General features: G+C 40.7%; 1 protein-coding gene across 3 annotated transcripts in view; it reads right to left on the bottom strand.

The window, feature by feature from the left end:
• nisch (nischarin) overlaps positions 1-25,671 on the bottom strand; it is a 107,061-nt gene that overhangs the window by 43,836 nt on the left and 37,554 nt on the right. For all 3 annotated transcript variants that reach the window (XM_060910929.1, XM_060910930.1, XM_060910931.1), the window contains 5 exons: positions 25,387-25,522; positions 13,351-13,466; positions 12,404-12,471; positions 9,404-10,663; positions 8,003-8,189 (listed from right to left, as the gene is read on the bottom strand). In XM_060910929.1, coding sequence (XP_060766912.1) covers positions 8,003-8,189; positions 9,404-10,663; positions 12,404-12,471; positions 13,351-13,466; positions 25,387-25,522 — 1,767 coding nt within the window. The remainder of the gene's footprint in view (positions 1-8,002; positions 8,190-9,403; positions 10,664-12,403; positions 12,472-13,350; positions 13,467-25,386; positions 25,523-25,671) is intronic.

Raw genomic sequence — 25,671 nt, 5'->3', positions numbered from 1 at the left:
AGAAAAAAGTTCTATCATAATTCTCTTAAGCTTTCTTCTGATGTTATCGTGGTAGCAGGAGCTCTTGCATATTAAGCAGGCAACATTCAACATCACTTATCACTTCCCTTTCAACTGTTGTGTGTCCTAACTAGGTTTTATCTGGACAGGATGTTGTGTAATGTAATACAGATACCATATGGTCAATTTGAAGATCAAGATGGTGATTTTGAATGAAAGAACAGGCATGTACAATTGGCATTACATATTGGAAATTTTTTTTAAATCAAAAACTAAGTTAATCTCGGCCTAAAAAATTTGGGCAGACGCTCCCACGTGGCACATGCCAGTAATTCCACCTATGAAATGAGCAATAAGTAGGAGAGTTATACACGGTATCATACCTAAAATTTTATCAGAAATATATGATTCTCCCCAACATGCTACATTAGATAAGCTAGCCCCATTTATAAAAGATACACACTTATATATGACGTGTATTTGATATATGTGATATATATGATGTATATTCATACATTGTTACTTTACGGAAATCTTCAATAAGTTTGGTCTTTTCATGCCAGCCTGTTGTAGACCTAAATATAATGCACACGAAATGACACTCCTCACCTCAACATGTCCTTTACAATCATTTAAGCCACCATGGGCAATGCTGAAATCACTGTTGCAAACAGTACATCGCGCGAAACTGTCATTATTGTTCACCCTTATTAGACAGGGAGATTCTTTTGTGTAATCTGAGCTGAAGTGGGTTTTGTACTTTTGTTTTTTGGGGCACGCACTCTCTGCCATGCCGATCCTGTAGGCTGCACTGACTCAACTGAAAACGTCGGTCCTCAAGAAAAGGGATAAAAGCCCGCCCATACTGAAAGCTGACTGGCTTATTTTGCTGAGTAACCCAATCAGGATGCTCTTTGTCTAACATGCGCTACATGAACAGGCACACATGCAGTCTCTCTCTCGCGCTCCGTCATATGCGCACATTCTAAGATGCGCGAGGTAGACAATGTTTCGCGTGCACGCGCTTGCTTGCTTGCTCTAGATTCTGGGAGATATTCTCCAATTTGCGGGCATCAGGGAGCCACTATCAATATGCGGGAGACTCCCGGAACTTCCGGGAGACTCGGGATGTCTGCGTTATAAGGTGACCACAGATCGTTAACCATACACACACACCCCGAAATTTTCTCAACGGATTTACACGTTTCACAAAAATGACATTTTCAGCGGGAAAAACTCGGAATTCCGTGGATCCGTGGAAAATTCTCATCCCTGTTAATGGGATAAGATGTGGCATATCTGACTGTGTCATTGGCTTGTATGCAGATGATGTGATTTTGAGTTTGTCGGATGCGAAATCATCCCTATCCCCCCTCCTTGATTTGATAAAGCGATTTGGGCAATTTTCTGGGTTCACTATTAACTGGGATAAAAGTCATTTACTTCCTGGGCTGTGCAGGGCCTGTCTGTAGTTAGAGATTTCTATATAAACAAATGTTTTGCATCTTTTGCAGAGACTCAGATTGTTGGCGCGCCCGCGTCTAAGATGCACCATTTCGAATAATGAACGCATTGTCGAGAGGGGCAGGGGCCAATATGGACACGAGCATTTTATACCCTATTTGGAACGTTTCGTGGCGTATTACAGACCCCCCAGGATTTCGCGATGTTGCGATTTTCAACTTCAAAGCAAATTCAACCAATCCCCGCGAATTCAGGGCGGTGTTGCAATTATATCCAATCACCGCAACTTTCCCGCAAATTTGACCAATCGTTGGCGTCGTCTTGAGGTGGCGTCGACAAACTACCTTCCACCTTACTTCCGTGTTTTCGTTCAAGAGAAGCAGCATGTGCACAGTGTTGCCAGATTGGGCGGTTTCCCGCACACTTGGGTGGTTTTAAGTGCATTTTGGCGGGTTTTGAACATGTTTTGGGCTGGAAAACATCAGCAGTATCTGGCAACATTGCATGATGTGCGAGTCAGTCAGTGCGTTTACATGCACATCCAAATCGAGCTACTGTCGGTAATCGAGCTAAGGGTCCCAGCAGGGGTGCCAGAGAAATCCAATCCTACATGCACACAAGGAAATCGAGCTATTGTGTGAGGTACATTGTGCACCCGAGCCACAGGTGGCGCTACATGCCCCATCGTGTTGGTACACTTCCGGTTGTCGTCATGAAGAAGAGCTATAGACCCCTTCGCAGTAAACGTCATTCATACGTAAGCGGAAATTGCGCGCGCAGCCTGGACCCAAAAAAGACTCAGAAATGCCTAGTTGTTGTGTTGTCGGGTGTCAGAATCGTAGCAGTGATGGGGTTAAAATGTACAGAATTCCAGCAGGATCTTGCCCATTCCAAAAAAAAAAAAAAAAAAAAAAAAATCGCCGACGTCTATGGCTACAAGCCATCTAACGTGTAGACTGGGATGAAAGCACTATCAAAAATGCACGGGTTTGCAGCGCCCACTTCATCACAGGTAAGATCAGGCTATTTACTAAATCTTTCTTTATTCTTTCTAGTCTTCGTTTATTGATGTAGCAAAATACTTTGGTAACGTTTGTCTGATTAGCTGGGTCATAGTTACACAATGTAATGAATATTGTTAGCATGTTAACTTAGCTTTGCATGCAATTTTGTTTGTAGGAGAGGTCTCGCTTGACCCAAGCAGTCCAGATTTTGTGCCATCATTATTTGTGTATGCCGAAAATCACAATTTTAAAGCAAGGATGGAAAGGTAAAATTATGTGCCCTCACTCTAAATGCCAACTTACGTTGACTGCTCTAACCTAGCTCCCGCCCCGTTCAGTTTCATTTCTGGTCTCTGCCTCTCGCTTTTTACGCAGCTCTGATTTCTCTTAGCTGCACTCTTTACACTATCATTCCTTTCATGCCATCACCTCCTGCAAATTGCTGTTTAGTGTTGGTATTTGCTGTTGTAGCTAAAGCCACATTGCCATCACATCACTGGTATAATTTGATTAAAACAAAATGAATATGAATGTCGCATTGTTAATCAAGTTATACATGCCCGCACATAATCATATGCGTCTAAAGACTTGTAGGCACGAAGTTTTTCGTGGGTGTACACTGAAGTCTTGTTAATAAGGTACAAGTATATATCTGGCCATTGTATACCAGGAGTGTGTGTGTGTATACATACATACACACACACACACACACACACACACACACACACAATATTTTATTTATATATATATATATATATATATATATATATATATATATATATATATATATATATATACACACATACACATACATACATACACAAATACAATGACTTGTTTATGTACACAATTCACAGCTATGCAACAGCTGTACAGATGTATTTGGTGATACAGTAAGTGAGCTAAATTTTAACAGTGCAAACAATGCCACCAAAAGAAAAGATTCATGCCGTTGTCATGCCAACCGAGGCTGTTGTGTTTCCCGCTTGTGGTCTCGTCACTTCCGGAAGGGGCAGTGCTGAAGTAAGTAGCTTGACTATGTAGCTCGATAGGGTATACATGCACTAAGTAGCTCGGCTAAAATCGCATAATCTAGGTCGTGTAGCTCGATTACGAGAAATCAAGTTCGGTTCGATTTCAGCCTAGCTAAGGTGTTTCCATGGCATTTAGAACTTCGATTTCAGTCGAGCAACGGCAGAAATTCGATTTTCTCTATGTGCATGTAAATGCACCGAGTGTTTATATAGGCTTAAATTCTGTTACTGAAAGTGTGTTATGTTTACAGTGAAGGACTGTGTGCACTTTACTTTTTTTTTTTTTACTTAATACAAGAAATTAATGGATGCCAACATTTTTGCCAAAACGATATTTTATTTTCCATTGTTTAGGCAGCTTCAGCATCATACTGTGAGATTCTGTTCAAATTGTTTTTTCTTCTATGAAGCCTGAGCCACTTATTTTATTAGTTTATAATTATTGTTTAATTTAGTCTTCAGGAGAGACTGCCTGCACACAGTACTAGTCTCATCTCATTATCTCTAGCCGCTTTATCCTTCTACAGGGTCGCAGGCAAGCTGGAGCCTATCCCAGCTGACTATGGGCGAAAGGCGGGGTACACCCTGGACAAGTCGCCAGGTCATCACAGGGCTGACACATAGACACAGACAACCATTCACACCTACGGTCAATTTAGAGTCACGAGTTAACCTAACCTGCATGTCTTTGGACTGTGGGGGAAACCCACGCGGACACGGGGAGAACATGCAAACTCCGCACAGAAAGGCCCTCGCCGGCCACGGGGCTCGAACCTGGACCTTCTTGCTGTGAGGCGACAGCGCTAACTACTACACCACCGTGCCGCCACAGTACTATTTTTTTTTTTCTTACACAAAAGCTGAGGCATTTATATTATATTTTAAGGTCATGTTGTGCTGTGAGGTTCTCTGCACTTTAACTTTTGAACCAACAGGTGCATTTGGATAAGTAAAGCCTATTTTTCTGCATTTTTGTAGTCCTGGTAATCTTTTATATTGGTAAAGATGTTTATAGGACCATTTCTCAGTGTCTTTGTTTTTTTTAATCAATAGTTTTTCAGTAATAACTTAATATTTAACATGTCACTCAATTTTAATCACAAAAAGAGAAAATCGCAACAATTTCTCGCAACTTTCACTTCCTCCCGCAATGTAATCGCAACAAAAACCTAAAAAACACCGCAACTTTCATCGCAATTTTTTGGAAAACCCCCGCAACATCAGACATTTTAGCCTCCAACAATCACAAAAAAGGCCCACGAAATCCTGGGTGGACTGGTATTATTTGACTTCATGGTCTCAGTATCGAAAATATTGCACAAATATGCAACTTCCAACATAATTATCTGGATATTCAACAGATTTCAGCATCGGATGAATTTGTTTTGACCGCCGCCATATTGAATATACTTCGGACCCGTTCGTGTATTTACGCCGCCCCTTTCGTAGCGTCCCAAGCGAGTAAAACCTGATCCAAGTCTTTCGCTAGGTGGCGTCTTACGGTCTATGTACGAATATTCGAAAGAGACAAGAAAACATGGATAATAATAATAATAATGTTACATTTATATAGCGCCTTTCAAAAAACCCAAGGACGCTTTACAATTATAAACAAGGAAAGAAAAAATAAATTTTAAAAATATAATAAATAAATAAATAAATAAATAAATAAATAAATAAGTCCACCAAGTAGGGGTCAGGATGTAATTCCTGTAGTGTAGCAGCGGATAAGAAAAAAAAAAAAGAAAAAATACATCTATTTTGGCATTCTTCGGCAGAAAGAGTACATTCACCTGAAAAAACTGATACCCAAGGTAGTCATACTAGATTTACAACAACTACTACTGCAACATCAACTACTACAACAGCTACTACCACCACTGCCACTACCACTGGTGACTACTACTACTGCTACTACTATAGACCTACACCAAACTGAAAACAAGTTAAAATAAATTATAATTTACAAGGAGGAGATATAGATGTGATATATAGTGGCCTGTGGTTGAATTCCAAAATATTGCCACTGATTAAACAATATCTCAATATATTTGGTTGAAGCACTGATTTTTGTCATCTACATTGCTTCATATGGCTTCTAATACCAAATAAATAAATAAATAAAAATAAACAGCCCCTGGGCTGCCCCAGATGTTCATTGGGCTCGCTTCGCTCACTAGGTTCGCTTCAACTGAAGGATAATCACTGGGCCCCCCATTGTAGAAATGGGCCCCTGTTTTTTCCCAGGAGGGGCCCTGTGGGCCCCTTGACCTGCAAAACAATCTGAGTCTCTGCTTTTGCTCAACTTCAGGAGAAATATCAAATTCCCACTGGGCATTTCTTTCGCTATCTACAAATCAGAAACTTTGTAAAACAGTCTCTACCTCTTGGTCAGTTGCCTGACCAACATAACTTCTATAATCTTTTGACTACAAACCCTATATCCAAAGGTCTCATTTCTCAGTTTGTTTCACTTTTCCCAGTAAACATATCCTCTCTTCACATTAGGGATGCCTGGATGAAGGACACAGGTGTGGAGATTTCGGATGGGATATGGGCAATGGGGTTAGAAAGGATTAAAGTATGTTCTATTAATGCTAGACTTCAGCTTATTCAGTATAAAGTCATCCACCGCTTACATTACTCAAAAACTAAACTTAATAGGATATTCCCCTCTGTCTCAGCTATCTGTGATAAGTGCAAATCAAATGATGGGACCCTGGCTCACCTTTTTTGGGACGGTCATAAGCTCAGAGGTTTCTGGGATGACATTTTTCATTTATACAGTGTTATTTATAACAAGCCACTGCAACCAGATGGTATCCTTGCTATATTACACTGCTCCACCTACTCCATAACTCTTCCAACGGCTCTACAAGAGGCTCTTATGTTTGGTAATGGTTATAGCAAAAAGGGTGATCTTAAGGGAATGGAAATCTTGTTCTCCACCATGTTTTAAACAATGGCTGAATGATATGGTGTCTTGTTTATATCTTGAACTGCGATACACAATATCAGATAATTGCACCAAATTCTTTAAGATTTGGGGTCCCTTTATTGATTATATTAACAGGGACAGAGAGACAGTGTCGAATTAGGCACACCTGAGTATTCTATAATGTACCTTTATGTATAGCTGTCTGTTTTCCTGCCCTTTGAATATTACAAAAAAAAAAAACACACTCTGGGACATTGCCTTTGGGACCTCTCTGATCACTTCTGGCCTTCACCTCATGGACAGTTCCTGACATCTAAAGAACATTTCTATCATTTGTTGGACTGACTTATTGAGATGCTTATCTTGAATGGACTGGCAGTATTTGTAGATGTAGTTTGTGTTGTGATGCTGTCTTGGTGCAGTTTATGTTTTGTCTGTTTGTTGTGTGCTGTCTTTACCTGTGTCTTAACTTGTCAAAAAAAACTTTCAAAAATAAAATGCTTAAAAAAAAAAAAAAAGATTGGATTTCTCTCATTTTTTTAGTGTGAGATGAAGCTACTTCACCAAAAGGTGGATTTATTCTAACCCTTTTTTACTAATCTTTACTGGTGTGTGTGTGTGTGTGTGTGTGTGTGTGTGTGTGTGTGTGTGTGTGTGTGTGTGTGTAATAATCTTGGAGGGCACTGTGTATACAGTACAATGTATAATTTTTTTGCATTAGCCAAAAAAGCAACTTTTTTTATGTCACGAAAATGTTCTTAAAGGAACAGTCCACCATACTTCCATAATGAAATATGCTCTTATCTGAATTGAGACGAGCTGCTCCGTACCTCTCCGAGCTTTGCGCGACCTCCCAGTCAGTCAGACGCAGTGTCACTCCTGTTAGCAATGTAGCTAGGCTCAGCATGGCCAATGGTATTTTTTGGGGCTGTAGTTAGATGCGACCAAACTCTTCTGCGTTTTTCCTGTTTACATAGGTTTATATGACCAGTGACATGAAACAAGTTCAGTTACACAAATTGAAACGTGGCGATTTTCTATGCTATGGAAAGTCCGCACTATAATGACAGGCGTACTAACACCTTCTGCGCGCTTCGGCAGCGCATTGATACTGAGCTCAGACATCAATGCGCTGTCGAAGCGCACAGAAGGTGTTAGTACGCCTGTCATTATAGTGCGGACTTTCCATAGCATAGAAAATCGCCACGTTTCAATTTGTGTAACTGAACTTGTTTCATGTCACTGGTCATATAAACCTATGTAAACAGGAAAAACGTGGAAGAGTTTGGTCGCATCTAACTACAGCCCCAAAAAATACCATTGGCCATGCTGAGCCTAGCTACATTGCTAACAGGAGTGACAGCGCGTCTGACTGCGTCTGACTGACTGGGAGGTCGCGCAAAGCTCGGAGAGGTACGGAGCAGCTCGTCTCAATTCAGATAAGAGCATATTTCATTATGGAAGTACGGTGGACTGTTCCTTTAAACTCAACCAATACAAATTAAAATCAAGAAATGCACAAACTGAAACCAGGCTTGCTTTAAGTAATGCACATTGCATACCTCTGCGATGTTGTCATGGAAGAAGTTTATAACCTCCTTGCCTCTCAATGAGGAAATGTGATGCTGGGCTGAAGACAGAGATAGGTGGGAAGGACACTGGTTTTCATCGGAGAGCTGCTGGATAAGCGAGTCTCCAGGATTGAGCAGAGACAGGGTTAAATGGGGCTTCTGTGTGTCCTGAGAAACACTTCAAATAACAACAAACCCATTTAGACCATATGAGTATGACAATACTTCTAATGTAGAAAAACACATACAAAAAAAAAAAAATTTACATAATTTCATTCACACCTAAGGCCACACCAATTTAATTAGTTGGTTCTCGGATTTTTTCAGGAAAAATATGAAGCGAGCAGGCGAAATAAAAATAAAAATTAAAAAATGCTCTGATGGTAAAATTAGTGGTGGAAATAGACCAAACAATACAGGCAAACCAGTAAACAGATAGGCTAAATAAACGATTGAATTACAGTCAATTGAACATCTACAATGCACAGAAAAAAATATTTGACCAGGAGTAGGCTACTTCACAAGTCTTTAACGAAAGTTAAAGGGGCGATTTGATTGGTTTTCGACGTCACGTGATCTCACATCACGTGACCTTTTCTGTTGGCGGGAGTTTGATTTCGATTTTTTTTTTAATTTTGCATTTTCTTCAAGCGGCGATTCCGAGAACCAACTAATCGAATTGGTGTGGCCTAATTCTAAAATCTTACATTAAAGCTACCCAACAGTTTTAGTCCAGCAGATGGTACTACAAAGCAATGGTACAAAAATGGTAGTAGCAAAAACAAATTCTAACAGTTACAGTATGTATGTATTTATTAAAAAAAACGCCCTCTTTCCTTTTGCGCACTAGGGTACACATTCTCATAAGTCAGCATGAATTCATGGCAGCTTGTCCTCATTTTCAGAACCACTCTCACACTCCCTATTAAAAGATAGTGTTTACATACCATTATATCTTAAACAAACCTCAGCACTAGAAATACATTTCTAGCAGCAACAAACAAGCAGAGCTACTTTTATAATATTAAGTAGTGCTCATTTTAATATCGGCAGTCAGTCAGTATGGATGGCTGTGGCATCATCGGAATTTGAACTAGTGATCGGATGAGAGCGCAAATGGCTGTCACCATTTCTTATGAGAGTCTCAAATATCTGGACAGTGAAAGCCCACAAGGGACTATAGTGAACATTGTGACATTACCACAACAAACAAATTCAGTGGTGGCGTCTTGACAACTTACAAAGTAAACTTCTGTTTAAAGCAGAAAAAAGTTCCTCTAAAGATAAGTCTTCATGCTGATTTCTCTCCTTTACTCTGTTGGGCATATTTACAGAAATCATAACGACAAGCTCTTATTAAATGGCCTTTCAACAAGACCGATGTTTCACTACCTCTTTTTCTGGATAGTTTTGCTAGGTGTTGTGCTGTTCACTCTCAGGTGGCGTTTACTGGTCTGCAGAAGAGTAATGATCTTGATGTCTCGAAGGCTGGCTCGGAACTGAGTGAACTGCTTCAGAAACAGAAACTTGTCATGTGGAAGAGCGAAAATGGCAGCTAGGTGTTCATTCCCCGCCATGAGCTCCAAAACATGGCCATCACAAAAGCGATGGGTGACTGAACTGCTTTGTCCAGTTTGACACTGCTTGGGATTCAGCAATGTAGACGCAAGTGGAATTCTGGTTAACTTGGCACAAGAGCGTATGCAATTTCCATTGCGTTTTAATGCCATGGCCACAAAATCGACCTTGAGCACACAGAGATGTCGTGTCGTGAGGAACAGAAGCAATGGGATGGAGATGTGGCTTTCATGGACTGAAGATAAAATGTCAGAGGGAGCAGAGCTGTTTTTACTTCTTTGAATCAATGAGGCATGGTCCAGGACATGAGCTATATATCCAGTTTTCACTCCACTATCATTCTCATCAATTTCCCAGGAATTTAGAAACTGCTGAATAAATGATTGGATATTAGACTGTTCACTGATATGCTCATTTTGAGTTCTATCCAGAAGCAAGTTCACATGAGAATGGATCTCCTTCAAATTTTGTCCATCTGAGAAGAAGTACCATCGTGTGGCACTGGACTTCAACATTAAGGAGATGCATGTGTCTGGAACGTCAAACCAAAATGCGTCCATGTCTGAATACGGCACCATCAGTGCTACTTTAATGCAGTCCATTAGCTCTTCTAAGTTATGTGGAGTCTCTTTGGACCGTGTCTGAAAAACCACCATTGCTTTATCTGTTGCAGCCAAACAGCATGGCATCTGATTCAGACTGCCATCTTGGCCCACACTGATACAGTGAGACCACGTTATCAGATTTATCTGAATGTTTGAGCTTTCCAAATTCTCAGAATTGTTGTCCTGAAGTGTGGAAGAGGAAAAGCAGCCCATGATCTCATCACTGTGATCTGGGCCCATTTCAAAGTAACTGCCCCTGGAGTCAGGGCTGCCCTGCTCAGTCACATCCACAGACGAGGGCCTGCATTCACTGGAAGTTTTATTCTCCATATCTGTTTGCCAGATTAAGTCGGAAAGCCGGGTAACAAAGTCCAAATTGGTGGTGGTGTAGGACAAATAACAGAAGGGTAGCACTGGTGTGGAGCATCTGTTGGTCCAGGATTCCTGGTTTTCTTCACAGTAAAAGCAGCTGAAGGAAAGAAAAAAGTTTGTTTAAATTCACAATTGAAGGCACAAAAACAAGCACAATCATCATATATATCATTATCTCTAGCCGCTTTATCCTGTTCTACAGGGTCGCAGGCAAGCTGGAGTCTATCCCAGCTGACTACGGGCGAAAGGCGGGGTACACCCTGGACAAGTCGCCAGGTCATCACAGGGCTGATGACACACAACCATTCACACCTACGGTCAATTTAGAGTCACCAGTTAACCTAACTTGCATGTCTTTGGACTGTGGGGGAAACTGGAGCACCCGGAGAAAACCCACGTGAACACGGGGAGAACATGCAAACGCCGCACAGAAAGGCCCTTGTTGGCCACGGGGCTCGAACCCGGACCTTCTTGCTGTGAGGCAACAGCGCTAACCACTACCACTGTGCCGCCCCATATATATATATATATATATATATATATATATATATATATATATATATATATATAAATTTATTTTTTATTTTTAAAGACATGAAGGTGCTCCAGAGTTTAAGATGAAATACTCCAAGTTCTGCCTGTACGTACACACAAAACTCAGTACCAAACTCTACCCTTTGTCACTGGGGTGATGCTCTCAAAGCTTACACCTTTTGCACAATAAAGTATGTATCTTTTACCTACAAAGATGCATATAGCGTACCTTTAAAGCCTTACCCTTAAAAAGGTACACTATAGGCAACTTTGTAGGTACAAGATGCGTTAAAATGGAGGATGTTCAGTATGCCTATAATTGTGTGTCTCTAGATTTATTGATCAAACCATCAAAAGCACTGCTTCTACTGTACAGCTGATCAATAACTGCTGAAGACTACAAAGTGACTGTACCATTACTAAAACAGTCCCCCCACTCATTTGCCAATTCCTGCCCACTACTTAGTCCCATCACACAACAGCAACTAACTAGCAATAACTAGCAACCAGAGGGTGAAAGTTAGCATGGACTTCCTCAGAGATGCGCAAATATACCCTGCAGCTTTTTAAACTTGCTCATGCAAGGTCAGAGAGCAGCTGTACACTCTGAGGAAAAGTGCTATAATTTACTATACTGTACATAAGCACCCAAGAGAGGAAGGGGTGAGGCGATTTCGCCCTGTCAGAGTTCATATCAGATCCTATCCTTAAACAAGACATTAAAATAGTGTTTAGGGATTGTTTATACTCATTTTAGGCTTAAAATGACAACTGTTTTTTTTATGATCAAAGTTTGATATTGAAAGCTTGGGAAATAAACTTGTAGGCAGCTTATACTCATGTATAAACATTCCCTCTCTTCATATTACTATTAAAGCTTCAGTAGCAGTGGTGTGTTAATGCGAGTTCATCAGTTAGCATATCTACATGCACAGCAATATTAACCGATTTCCACATAACTCAAGAAGGCATTTAAACAGCATATTCTGACAAATCAGATTAAATCCCTCAACAGAAATTTTAGTCCAATAATAAGGCTTTTCTGCACATGTATTAATCTGGGTACTGCTGGAACACCGTAGTCTCAATAGTTGACATTTTGCAAGCATAAAAACTGTTCAGTAGACTTTTTTTTTGCAAGTTGTATTGGAGCAGAAACCATATATTTTGAAAGAAATCCAATTATCAACTGTATTACGATCAGATTGCATAAGTTTGTGTTGATTAAAGTATTGCCTTTTTTTTGCAGTTATAAAAATTTCTATATTGTAAAGCAAAGCAAAAATGTAAAGCAAAAACTGACCCAGAACTTTCATGCTTCTGCTCAGAACTGATGTCCGAAGATGAACAGTTAGTATGTTGAGTTCTAACCTGCAATAAACCAAACATGGATTATTACATAGATAAGATTATTTTCACTCCTGTCATACAAAAAAACCCAAAAATAAATAAAATATAAACCCATAAGTTTTGTACTGGTAGAGTTTTGGGCAAAAAGTTTCCACAGTGTTTTTCAATTACGTTGTTTGGCAAAGAAAATATTTAGTTAGTTAGTTTTAGATCTTGCCATTTTGAAACGCAAGAGGTGTTTGAGTGCTGTCGGACTGATAGGCTCAGTGAAGGAGGCATGGCTTTATTATTATTATTATTATTATTATTATTATGTGCCTGGTGGACAAGAAGACATAACCAGAAATAGAAGACTGAAAAAGAAAACAAACCTTACTTCCTAATGACTTTTGGAAACAAATGTTGGGTATCTGGAATGCATGTTTAAACATAAATGTACTTTACAATACTGCAACACACCTCAGTGCTATAGCACATGCTTCGGAATCGCACTGCCTGCTGCACTACCAACATTGGTTCATAGCCGAAACTTTCGCTAACAATTTTGTCAAGGTTGATGAGCTACACTAAAAACTTTATCAGGAGAAGATAAAGACAATGGTTACAGAGTTGTCCACTCTGTTTAACTTATTCTGTATTAATGCACTTGACTAGCAGTACGTTAGCTTACGCTTCCACTCACTTTTAGGTAAGCCAAGCCCAACCTAAGGACTACACACTTGCCCATTTGCCCACCCTTGTGTGCTGAACCACAACTAAATCTAAAAATATAAATGCTGGTTGTGGTGAGACTGTAATCGAAGAACAGAGAACAAATGTGCCGAGTAGCAGGCATGCAAAATTACCATACTAGGTGATTAAAATTCAGTTAGATTTGGGGTTAGACTGAATTCTACTCACATGAGGTGTAAACTCACAAGCTGTGGGGTAGTTATTACAGCATCGCTGGGTAAGTGTAGAATCCACATGAGTCAATATCTCTTTGGTAAGAAAGGCATCCTCTTTGCAGGCTATTTCTGGAAACAGACAGCAGGGATTTTATTTATCCAACAGAGCTGCATAACTAAATAACATGGCTAAAATCAACTGGAGGTGGCACGGTGGTGTAAATGGTTAGCACTGTCGCCTGACAGCAAGAAGGTTCTGGGTTCGAGCCCAGCGGCCAATGGGGGCCTTTCTGTGTGGAGTTTGCATGTTCTCCCAGCATCTGTGTGGGTTTCCTCAGGGTGCGCTGGTCCCCCTCCCAGTCCAAAGACATGCAGGTTAAGCTAACTAGTGGCTCTAAATTGTCCATAGAAGTGAATGCGTGTGTGAGAATGGCTGAGAGGAGAAAAGCTCTATAATAATTTAGTAGAAGGCAATGGGAAACCACTAGTATAAATGTTCCCTAGAGACTCTGGTGGCTGAAGCAATCAGAATGGCCACGTCACTGTAGTGATATACCAAAATGGATGGAATCAACTGGATAGGTAGAGGTACGTTTATCTTTTTTTTTTAAAAAGATACATCAAGGCAACTGTAGACACACCTTTCCATGGATGCTCAAAACAAGAAGGAAAGCAAAGTGAGTCAACATAACACATTTAAAAGATAAAATGTTATGAACCAAGCTTGAATGCAAAACCAGCTTCATAACTGTTTCCCCCTGTACTGTAGCCCTCTAAATGTAAATAAAATTATGCTCTGCTATGGTTTAAAGCAGTTTAGCAGCAAAAAGCATTAATTTAGCAATTAAAAAGGCGAATAAGAAGCAATACCGACGGTATAGTTGTTGCAAGGGCGTTTATATTAAAGCATTTTCGGGTTATAGCAAACCGCCACTGTTAAACGCCAAATCACCTGAGGAAAGGAAGATTGCAAATTACCCATGATTAGGTCTTGGAGCTGCTGTGGGAATTTTTTTTTTTAATAAAAAAAAAGTACCAAACCATTTTGGTGCAAATATTTCATTTCATAAGTTTACAACAAATCTCAGTCCTTTTTTGAAGTGCAATTCAACTTCAACCTTATTTATCATACTTTAGACCACAGAGATATTGAATTACAAATCAGCTGCCTTATGTCCACATGGCAAATATTTTTCACTGTTGCTCTGATGCTCAGTGTTTCAAAGTGTCTGCGGTGGTATATACAGTACAGTAGCAGTCAAAAATTTGGACACACCTACTTGTTCATAGGTTTTTCTGTATTTTGACCATTTTCTACATTGTAGAATACTGAAAGCTATACTGCCTATACTGCCACATGGCCCTAAATTCAGAACTATTTTTTCCTGCTTCACCATGACACAATACAAGATACTAGGTTATGCATCACGTGGTGGGCTTCCCCTGGTCACACAAGGTATTGTGGGACACAAATTTGAAACAGGAGAGGGAAATGGAGGACGCGAGTATGCGAATGAAACGTGAAAGACAGACTACAGTAACAGAAAGCGAGAAAAGAAGAACATTATGTTGAGAAGGAAAGGAAATGCAGAACCAAACTAATATCAGCGGTCAGCGAGCACCTCCGTGTGATCAGCTGTTCGTTTAGCGACAGAATCATGCAACTGTCAGTGCACAGTCAAAGATAAGCATGCACGGACTTCCTCTGTCTGCTGGACTGCATGAAGCAAATGATTTCATGCACATTATTTGCTAAGGAATCCCCTCAAATTAAATAATTTCCCAGCCACGGAATGGCCTGTTTTGTTTTTTTTAAATATTACAGAAATAAAACATACAAAAATCACATTAACCAAATTTCAGAGGGAACTAAATTTCACCAATTTTATGAAATCGAAAGGCCATCTACTTTGAAGACTTCAAAACTGAAATAACACAGAGAAGAAGGGGGGGGGGAACCCACCACCCACACACTGTGTGTGTAAAATTATATTTTATTTTTATATACACAGCTCAGCGTAAGAGAGTACACCCCCTTTGAAAGGTAACATTTTCAACAATATCTCAATGAACGCAAACAATTTCCAAAATGTTGACAAGACAAAGTTTAATATAACATCTGTTTAACTTATAACGTGAAAGTAAGCTTAATAATATAGACTTGATTACACATTTTTTCAGGTTTTACTCAAATTAGGGTGGTGCAAAAATGAGTACATCCCACAACAAAAACTACTACATCTAGTACTTTGTATGGCCTCCATGATTTTTAATGACAGCACCAAGTCTTCTAGGCATGGAATGAACAAGTTGGCGACATTTTGCAACATCAATCTTTTTCCATTCTTCAACAATGACCTCTTTTAGTGACTGGATGCTGGATGGAGAGTGATGCTCAACTTGTCTCTTCAGAATTCCCCAAAGAAAATAATTTCTTTACACCACAAAGGTGAAGGTTACAAGAAGATCAGCAAAGCTTTACTTATCAGTCAGAATACTGTCGCAAAAGTGGTACAAAAATTTAAGAAAGATGGAACTGCAACCATCTCACAGAGACGTCCAGGTCGTCCACAGAAGTTAACGCCTCGACAGGAGCGTCTTCTGATGAGACGGGTTGAAGAAAATTGGCATGCAAGTTCACTGCAGTTATCTAAAGTAGTAGAAAGCCAAACTGGGGTGACTATTTCCCATGACATAATACGGCATAAACTGCAGAGGAATGGCATGCATGGACGCAGTCCACGAAAGAAGCCTCTCCTAAAGCCCAGGCACAAAAAAGCCCGCCTAGAGTTTGCCAGGGCTCATGCTGACAAAGATTAAGACTACTGGGACTCTATACTCTGGAGTGATGCGACCAAGATAAATGTTTTTGGAACTGATGGCTTCAAAACTGTATGGAGTCGCAAAGGTGAGGAATACAAAGAAAAATGCCTGGTGCCTACAGTGAAACATGGTGGTGGCAGTGTCCTTATGTGGGGCTGCATGAGTGCTGCTGGTGTCGGGGAGCTGCATTTCATTGATGGCATCACGAATTCACAGATGTATTGCTCTATACTGAAAGAGAAGATGCTACAGTACCATCACTCTGTGCCCTTGGTCGTTGTGCACTTTTCCAACATGGCTAAACACATCTAAGGCCACTGTTGGATTTCTGAAGAAGAACAGGGTGAAAGTGATTCAGTGGCCAAGTATGTCTCCTGATCTGAACCCAATCGAACACCTATGGGGAATTCTGAAGAGACAAGTTGAGCATCACTCTCCATCCAGCATCCAGTCACTAAAAGAGGTCATTGTTGAAGAATGGAAAAAGATTGATGTTGCAAAATGTCGCCAACTTGTTCATTCCATGCCTAGAAGACCTGGTGCTGTCATTAAAAATCATGGAGGCCATACAAAGTACTAGATGTAATAGTTTTTGTTGTGGGGTGTACTCATTTTTGCACCACCCTAATTTGAGTAAAACTGAAAAAATGTGTAATCTAAGTTATATTATTAACCTTACTTTCATGTTATAAGTTAAACAGATGTTATATTAAACTTTGTCTTGTCAACATTTTGGAAATTGTGTTCATTGAGATATTGTTTAAAATGTTAATTTTCAAAGGGGGTGTACTCATTTACACTGAGTACTGTATATATAGACAAGCATTTTACTGGGAAATATGCCACTGTATATATAGATACTGTTGTGGAAACACATCTACTGATGCAACTGGACACATCGTCAGTGATGTTCCTGGAATCACTGGGTGTTTCGGGTCTTTCAACATCATACACCCTCATCCAGATGACCCAGCCGGGGCTGATCAGACCCCAGCTTGTGTCCAGATGGCATGCTAGCTACCACGACTCCATGGTTCTCCTCTCTTGAGCCACAGCCATCTTGAGGCCCTCTCTGCCGCTTCGGTGGTATTGCGGATGGCTCTCCTCTTCTGCTGTCCGACGATGCCTAAACACCCTAGTGCGCTGGCCAAGGACCGGGCCGCAAAGCCTCTGCAGCCTACCTCAATTGGAAGGCACTTTGCCCTCCATCCTGACTGCTGGCAGTCATTGACCAGCCCCGTGTACTTGGAGAGCTTCCTTTCAAAAGCTTCTTCCAGGCGGTCTTCCCACGGGACTGTCAGCTCCAGCATTACGACCTGCTTGGTGGCCTCGGATACAAGGACGATATCAGGATGGAGGGTGGTGACTGCAATGTGGCTGGGGAACTTCAGTTGTTTTTCAAGGTCCACTAGCAGCTGCCAGTCTCTTGCAGAGGTCAGGATGCCTGCTGGTGCTTTCTTTGCTTGGGCAACCTGCTCCCCAGCCCTGACAAAGGCAATGGTATACCTGGGGGGGGGGGGGGCACAGCTGCTTTGCCCATACCAGTCCTGTGTTGATGGCTTCAGCGATGGTCTTCAGGACTTGGTCATGCCTCCACCGGTAACGCCCTTCTCCAAGTGCTGTTGTGCAGCAGCTAAGAACATGTTCCAAGGTGCCTCTCTTGGAACACAAATGGGCAAGCTGGTGACTCTGCAAGACCCCATGCATGCAGGTTTGATGGACTGGGCAACACGTCGTACACTGCCTGGATGAGAAATTTGATGTGGTGAGGCTCAGCTCTCCAGATCTCAGTCCAGGTCACTTTCCTCTCCAGCGCATTCTCCCATCGTGTCCAGGTCCCCTGCTGTCTCATGCCCACCGCCCTGCAAGATCTTATTTCCTCCACAGCAGCCCTCGCCTCCTCTTGGACCAGGCGCCACTTCTCCTTCCCCCTGGTGTTCATTTGTGGAGTTGGAAAGGATCCTAGACCAGCTCTGCCTCGTGCGACCACCCCCACCAGAGCCCTGTGGCGCAGCCTAGCTTCAGCCATTTGCACGGCCTCTTCTGCCTTCCACTTTCTACCCGTCCTCACTTGGATTCCAGCATTGGCCACCTTTGGATCACTGGAGTCTCTGTACAGCAACACTTCTCTAGCCCTCATTACCTTGAACTCCTCCTCCAAGGATTTAAAGGGCAGCTGCAGTTTGTTATTGCGCCCATAGAGTGCGATGCTGCTCAGGCTCTTAGGTAACCCCAGCCATCTCCGCAGGTGGTTGCTGACTTTCCTCTCCAAGGTCTCTACTGTGGATACTGGGACGGCATAGACGAGGAGGGGCCACAGGATCCTGGGAAGGATGCCATGCTGGTAGACCCATGCTTTGAATTTTCCAGGTAGACCGGATTTGTCCACAGATTTCAGCCAGCCATTCAACTCAGCACAGGCTGTCTGGATAGATGTTGCATCCTTGAGAGAGCTGTCAAAGACCTTGCCCAGACTCTTAACTGGCTTCCCTGTGATCGATATTTGTCTTGTCAACATTTTGGAAATTGTGTTCATTGAGATATTGTTTAAAATGTTAATTTTCAAAGGGGGTGTACTCATTTACACTGAGTATTGTATATATAGACAATCATTTTACTGGGAAATATGCCACTGTATATATAGATACAAGCATTTTATTGGGAAATATGCCACTCATTTTTCAGATGAGCTACATCCAGGACATGGAGAATTAAAACCATGACCTAAATCTCTATGCATCACTCGTGAGAAAACTGATAAATTTTTGATAAATTTGCACACCTTTTTGTTTATGAATGTGTCTATAAAATAAAATGGAAAAAAAAAAAAAACACATTAGCTTGAAAATATGAAGTTTACCTTCTTGGGTTAGAAAAACTCATTTTTCATATGGAATACATTGCGGATCTGAGTGACCCATTTCCCAGTATTTCATGCCAATGGTGTCACTGCCAAAGTTTTCTTGCTGACTGGGCGCACGTTGTCAAAATGGCAAACCAGTTCAAAATTAAAATTCTTTTGATTAACTTGCAATTTTTTTGTGGATGTGTCTACAATATAAAGAACATTACATGGTGGTATGAAGATATGAAATTTATCTCAGAGTGACACATTTTTCAACATGTTCGCTTTGCTCACTTTTGATGTATACAACCCCCAACTTTTTTTGGAATTGGACACTGTCTAAAACAAATAAAAACAGAATGTGAAGACTGGCAAATCATGGCAACATTTTTTTTTTCCCAGTGAAACAGAAAAGTACAAAGACAACATATCAAATGTTGAAACTGAAATTTGATTGTTTTTTGAAAAATACATGCTCATTTTGAATTTGATGTCAACATGTTTCAGAGAAGTTGGGACGGGGCAACAAAAGACTGAAAAAGTTGTGCAATGATAAAAGAAAAAGGATTTGGTTAATTGGCAAGAGATCAGTAATGACTGGATATAAAAAGAGCATGCCAGAGAGCGGAGTCTCTCAGAAGTAAAGATGGGAAGGGGTTCACAGCTCTGTGAAAGACTGCATGGGCAAACGGTACAACAATTTAAGAATAACTAAAATTGCAAAGAATTTGTGAATCATATCATCTATGGTATATATCATCATTAAAAGATTCAGAGAATCTGGAGAAATCTCTGTATGCAAGAGACAAGGCTAAAAACTGACACTGGATATCTGTGATCTTCAGGTCCTCAGGCAACACTGCATTAAAAGCAGACACGTGTCTGCAGTGAAAAATCACTGTATGGGCTCAGGAACACTTCAGAAAACCACTGTCTGTGAAAACAGTTTATTACTGCATCCACTAATGCAAGTTAAAACCATATAGAAACAATATCCAGAAACACTACCACCTCCTCTGGGCCCGAGCTCTTTTACAATGGAGTGAGGCTAAGTGGAAAATAGTCCCGAAGTCTGACGAATCAAAAGTAGAAATTCTTTTTAGAAATCGTGAACACCACATCCTCCAGGCTGAAGAGGAGAAGGACGATCCAGCTTTTCAGTGCACAGTTCAAAAGCCAGCATCTGAGATAGTATGAGGGTGCAAAGCACAGTTACACACAAAAAAAATTTTTAATTTAAAAAAAGTAAACAGTGCTAACCACTTGCACAGTGGTTAGCACTGTTTCCTCACAGCAAGAAGGTTCTAGGTTCAGTGGCCAATGGGGGCCTTTCTGTGTGGAGTCTGCATGTTCTCTCCGTGTCTGCATGGGTTTCCTCCAGATGCTCTGGTTTTCCTCACAGTCCAAAGACATGCAGGTTAGATTAACATAGGACGGCCTTGGGCTCAAGTGTCCAAGAGTGGCAGCGCGCACACAGCGGCTTTGCTCTCGTATAATGAACTAAATTTCATTGTACATTTGTGCAGTGACAAAGGCATTCTATTCTATTAATGCACATGACATAGGTAGCTTGTACATCTGGGAAGGCATCATTAATGCTGTGATAATAATAATTTTATTTATAAGCACTTTTCATGACACTCAAGGACACTTTACAAGAATAAAACAGAAAAAACAAACAGAAACTACACAATATAAAATGGAAAGGGGGAAAAATGCAATTTACAGGGAATAAGCTAAACAGCAGATAGAAACTAAAACAGCAAAATTAAGAAAAGAGAAAAAAACAATGCAAATTACAAAAGAATAGGCTATTTTGAACGGGTGAGTTTTGAGTCTAGATTTGAAAAGAGGAAGAGAATCAATATTACAGATATCAGGTGGGAGGGAGTTCCAGAGTTTGGGAGCAGAGCGGCTGAAAGCTCTGCTCCCCATGGTGCTAATGTGGACAGAGGGCACGGAGAGATGAGTGGAAGAGGAGGATCTGAGCGAACAGGTGGAAGTTGCGATATGGAGGAGATTTGACGGGGGGAGGCAAGATTGTGGATATACATGTTTCAGAGCAATATGCTGCCATCCAGACAATCTTTTTCAGGGAAGACCTTCCTTCTTTCAGCAAGACAATGCCAAACCGCATTCTGCACATATTAAAACTGCATAGCTCCATAGTTTTAAAAGAAGGGGGGAAAAAAAAAAGAAAAAGGCCAGGTGCTGAACTGGCCTGCCTGCAGTCCAGACCAGTCTTCCATTTAAAACATTTTGTGCTTCATAAATGCACCATATGACAAAGGAGGAGACCCCGAACTGTTGAGCAACTGAAATTGTATATCCGGCAAGAATGGGACAACATTTCTCTTTCAAAACTACAGCAATGGTCTCCTCAGTTCCCAAAAGTTTATAGAGAGTGTGTTGTTAAAAGTAGAGGTGATGCAACACCGATGTAAACATGCCCCTGTGTGAACTTTTTTGAAACATGCTGCTGACAGCAAAATTCAAAATCAGCATATTTATTAAAAATAAATAATTTTATATATAGCCCATTACACTATATAATTTCTCAATTTCAACATTTGATATGTTGTCCTTGTACTATTTTCAATTAAATATAGGGTTTCCATGATTTACAAATATTATCGCATTGTTTTTATTTACAGTTTGCATAGGTGTCCCAACATTTTTGGAATTAGGGTTGTACATTCACCACTCGAAGATAAACTTCATATCATACACACAGACATTTGTTGGTACTCTTCCACGAGAGTTGTGGTTTGTTTCCCCCCCCAATCTCTGAAATAACTTGAAACTGACAAGAGTTAATGGCATCCATCACTGTTTACTGCATGTATAACACAAATCAGACTTTGCTTTTGATTCAACTGAATAATTTTACATCACAAAACAAATGAAAACGGACAAAATGATGGTAACCTTAATATTTTGTTACACAACCTTTCACAGCAATTACTGCTAACAAGTGGATTTCTGTAGCCCTCAATAAGACTTCCGCATCTGCCAACAGGTAGTTTGGCCCACTCTTCCTGAGCAAACTGCTCAAGCTGTCTCAGGTTTGAAGGGTGCCTTCTCCACACTGCAGGTTTCAGCTCTTTCCAGAGATGTTAGAGGCCACTTCAGAATAGTCCAACATTTTATTCTTTCGCCATTCTTGGGTGATTTTAACTGTGTGTTTGGGGTCTTTATCCTTTTGGAAGACCCACGACCTATGACTGAGACAGATGCTTTCTGATGCTGGGTAGTATGTTTTGCTCCAGAATGCCTCGACAGTCTTGAGATTTCATTGTGCCCTGCACAGATTCAAGGCACCTCATGCCAGATGCAACAAAGCAGCCCCAAATCATCACCAAGCCTCCTCCCTGTTTCACAGTAGGTATGGCGTTTTTTTGGTTTTTTTGAAAGCTTCACTTTTTTTCCCTTCTGTGGACATAAACCTGATGTGACTCGCCAATGAGCTTTTATTTTGTCTCATCAGTCCAAAGGACATGCTCCCAGAAGCATTGTGGCCTGTCAATACGCATTTTAGTAAATTCCAGTCTGGCTTTTTTTTCTTTTTTTAAGTTTTTCTTTCAACAATGGAGTCCTTCCATTGAACCCTCTGTTGCTCAATAAGTGACTGATGGTGCAATCAAACATTGATGTCCCTTGACTTTAGAGTTCAACTTCTATCTTTTTGGAAGTTCCCATTGGCTCTTTTTCTACCATTGGCACCATCTTCCTGTTCAATCTGTGGTCGATTTTCTGCTTGTGGCCATGTACAGGAAGGCTGGCTATAGTCCCATGGAACTTAAACTTCTTAATAACATTTTCAACTGTAGTCATAGGAACATCAAGCTGCTTGGAAATGGTCTAATAGTCTTTGCCTTGTCTATAATTTTCTTTCTGATCTCCTCAAACAACTCTCTCCTTTGCATTCTCTGGTGTTTTCAGAAGTGTTTTCAGACCTTGAATAAAACAGAAATCAAGATCATATTCAATTTTAAACAATAGTAATATATGAACTTATGAGGAGCTCAGAAATCAATATTTGGTGGAATAACCCTGACATTTAAAATTACAGCGGTCATGCATCTTGGCCTGCTCTCCACCAGTCTTTTACATTGCTCTTGGGTGACTTTATGCCACTTCTGGCACAAAAATTAAATCAGCTCAGCTTCATCTGATGGCTTGTGACCATCCATCTTCCTCTTGATCACATTCCAGAGGTTTTCAGTGGGGTTCAGGTCTGGAGATTGAACTGGCCATGACAGGGTCTTGATCTTATGGTCCTCCATCCACACCTTGACTGACCTGGCTGTGTGGCATGGAGCATTGTCCTGCTGGGAAACCCAATCCTCAGAGTGAGGGAACATTGTCAGAGCAAAAGGAAGCAAGTTTTCTTCCAGGATAACCTTGTACATGGCTTGATTCATGTGTCCTTCACAAACAAAAATCTACCCCATTCCAGCCTTGCTGAAGATCACCAATCCTCCACCAAATTTCACAACGGGTGCGAGACACTGGGGCTTGTAGGCCTCTTCAGGTTTATGTATAACCATTAGACGACCAGGTGATAGGAAAAGCTGAAAATTGGACTCATCATAGAAGACTACCTGAATCCAGTCCTCTATGGTCCAATCCTTACGGTCTTTAGTAAACCTCAGCTTGGCTCTTCTTTACTTCTCATTGAAGGGCTTTTTTCCAGCTTTGCAAGACTTCAACCCCGCTCGGAGGAGCCTGTTTTGAACAGTTCTTGCCATGCACTTAACCTCAGCTGCCATTTGCCATTCTTTCTGTAGGTCACTTGATGTCATCCAATGGTTGCTGAGTGACATTTGAAGGAGTTGATCATCATCCCAGTCAGTGGAGAGTCGTTTTCGCCCTCCGTCAGTCTAATTTTATTGTCCCCAGTGTCTGCTGCTTGACCTTGTTCTTATGAACTGCCATCCTTGAAATTTTGAGGATGGAGGCAACCTGCCGCTCACTGTATCCCTGCCAGTGAAGCCAGAATTGAACACTTTTTCCCCTCCCTCACTCAAAACTTCTTTTTAACTCTTTTCGCATGATGGATAATTTTGTATTCCAATTAAAAGCACTGTTTTTGCCATCCAAACTCATCCAATTGCATGAGGATAATGATGACCACAGAAGTGGATTTTATACTTTTCCCTCATTAAACACGATTTTGTTCAGGTGATCACCTTATCAGTACCCCATTAAGTAAAATGAGGTGTACTTGTGTGGGAATTCCAGCACACTCACTGAAATGAAATGGCTGCCATACATAGAGATGCTGATTTAAGAAAAAAGTGGTCTCAATTTTTTCCAGTGCTATATTTTATATTATTTATATAGATATATGGACAAACGTTTTTCATACAAACTACATCCGGGACATAGAGACCCAAAACAATGACAAATCTGTGTGTCACTCATGAAAATTTTGATGAATTGTTTTGATAAATTTGATAAAAACCACACATACACACACTTTTCTGATCTTTAGTGCAGTACTCCTCTTCAGCAACGCAGACATCTCAGACACCTACAATATTCAAAGGAGCCTTCGAACAAACCGCAACTGTCTCTCAGTTCTATCAAATGTTTCTTGGATGTTTTAACATGGTACTGGTGTAATACAAAGGGGGAAAAATTAATGCAGGCCAGTTAACTATAACACAGCAGATCATTTAGTTTTAATATATTGCAATCACAGATGTACCATAACGTAAGGTATCCTGAATTTAAGATGCAATACCAGATAGAGCCAGAAGAGGGCCACATACAAAAAGGTATCAGTTCATACAGCTGTTCAGAGAAATATAAGAAAGCTCTGAATACAAAAGTATCAAACTTGTCTGTTTGGAAAAGACTGTTCCAAATGTACAGTAATGCATGTTTACATTTTTGTTTTACAAATGCTGAAAAAGAAATCACTGACCTCTATGTTCCTCAGGAACAGCTAAAACATTTGCGAGACTGTCAAGCTGCACTGATCTGATGCAAATCCCCCTGCAGCCCATTAGCACTTTGATCAATATCACCAAGGTTACTAAAAGACTTGCAATGAACAGCAAACCACAATGTTCTGCAATCAAAGACACACCTACTAATACACCAGGCCCTTTTTTTTTGCACTTCTTGAAGAAAAATGATTCATCCCATTGAAGCAAAAAGCAAACAGACTGACAATGAAAACATGTTCATGCACAGTGGCTTCTTTCTTCAGGCGATTTGACATTTAAACACAGCATTCAATATCTTGTCTTGTAAAATTCTGATCTCTTTATGTTCAAGCAATAATTTAATTCACAAGTTCACCTCCACGTCGAGTTAAGTAACCTTGATGTAAAATGCCCCTTCGTTCTGTGCCGATACATACATGATTACCTTGGCTGGAGCTGGCACAGTGGAGCGGAGAAGAAGAAGAAGGAGAAGAGGAAGAAGAGGAAGACTGTGGAGCAGCAACAGAGCTGGAAGATGAGGGATTCAGCCCTGTATCAGTCTGTCTGGGGACATCACTAATCTGACCAAGAGAACAAAACACCACTTTTAGGAACAGTGAAAGATACTGGTTTAACCTTGCACTAAATATGTAACTACAATGAACCACTTCTGAATAAGTTATTTCCATAACCAGATAACACTGAAATTTAGTGTCCTATAGAACAGAAC

Source organism: Neoarius graeffei, chromosome 26 (genome assembly GCF_027579695.1).
Source record: "Neoarius graeffei isolate fNeoGra1 chromosome 26, fNeoGra1.pri, whole genome shotgun sequence".
Classification (NCBI taxonomy): Eukaryota; Metazoa; Chordata; class Actinopteri; order Siluriformes; family Ariidae; genus Neoarius; species Neoarius graeffei.
Note: the sequence above shows the minus strand (reverse complement) of the source record. Positions and strands in the feature narration are given on the sequence as shown.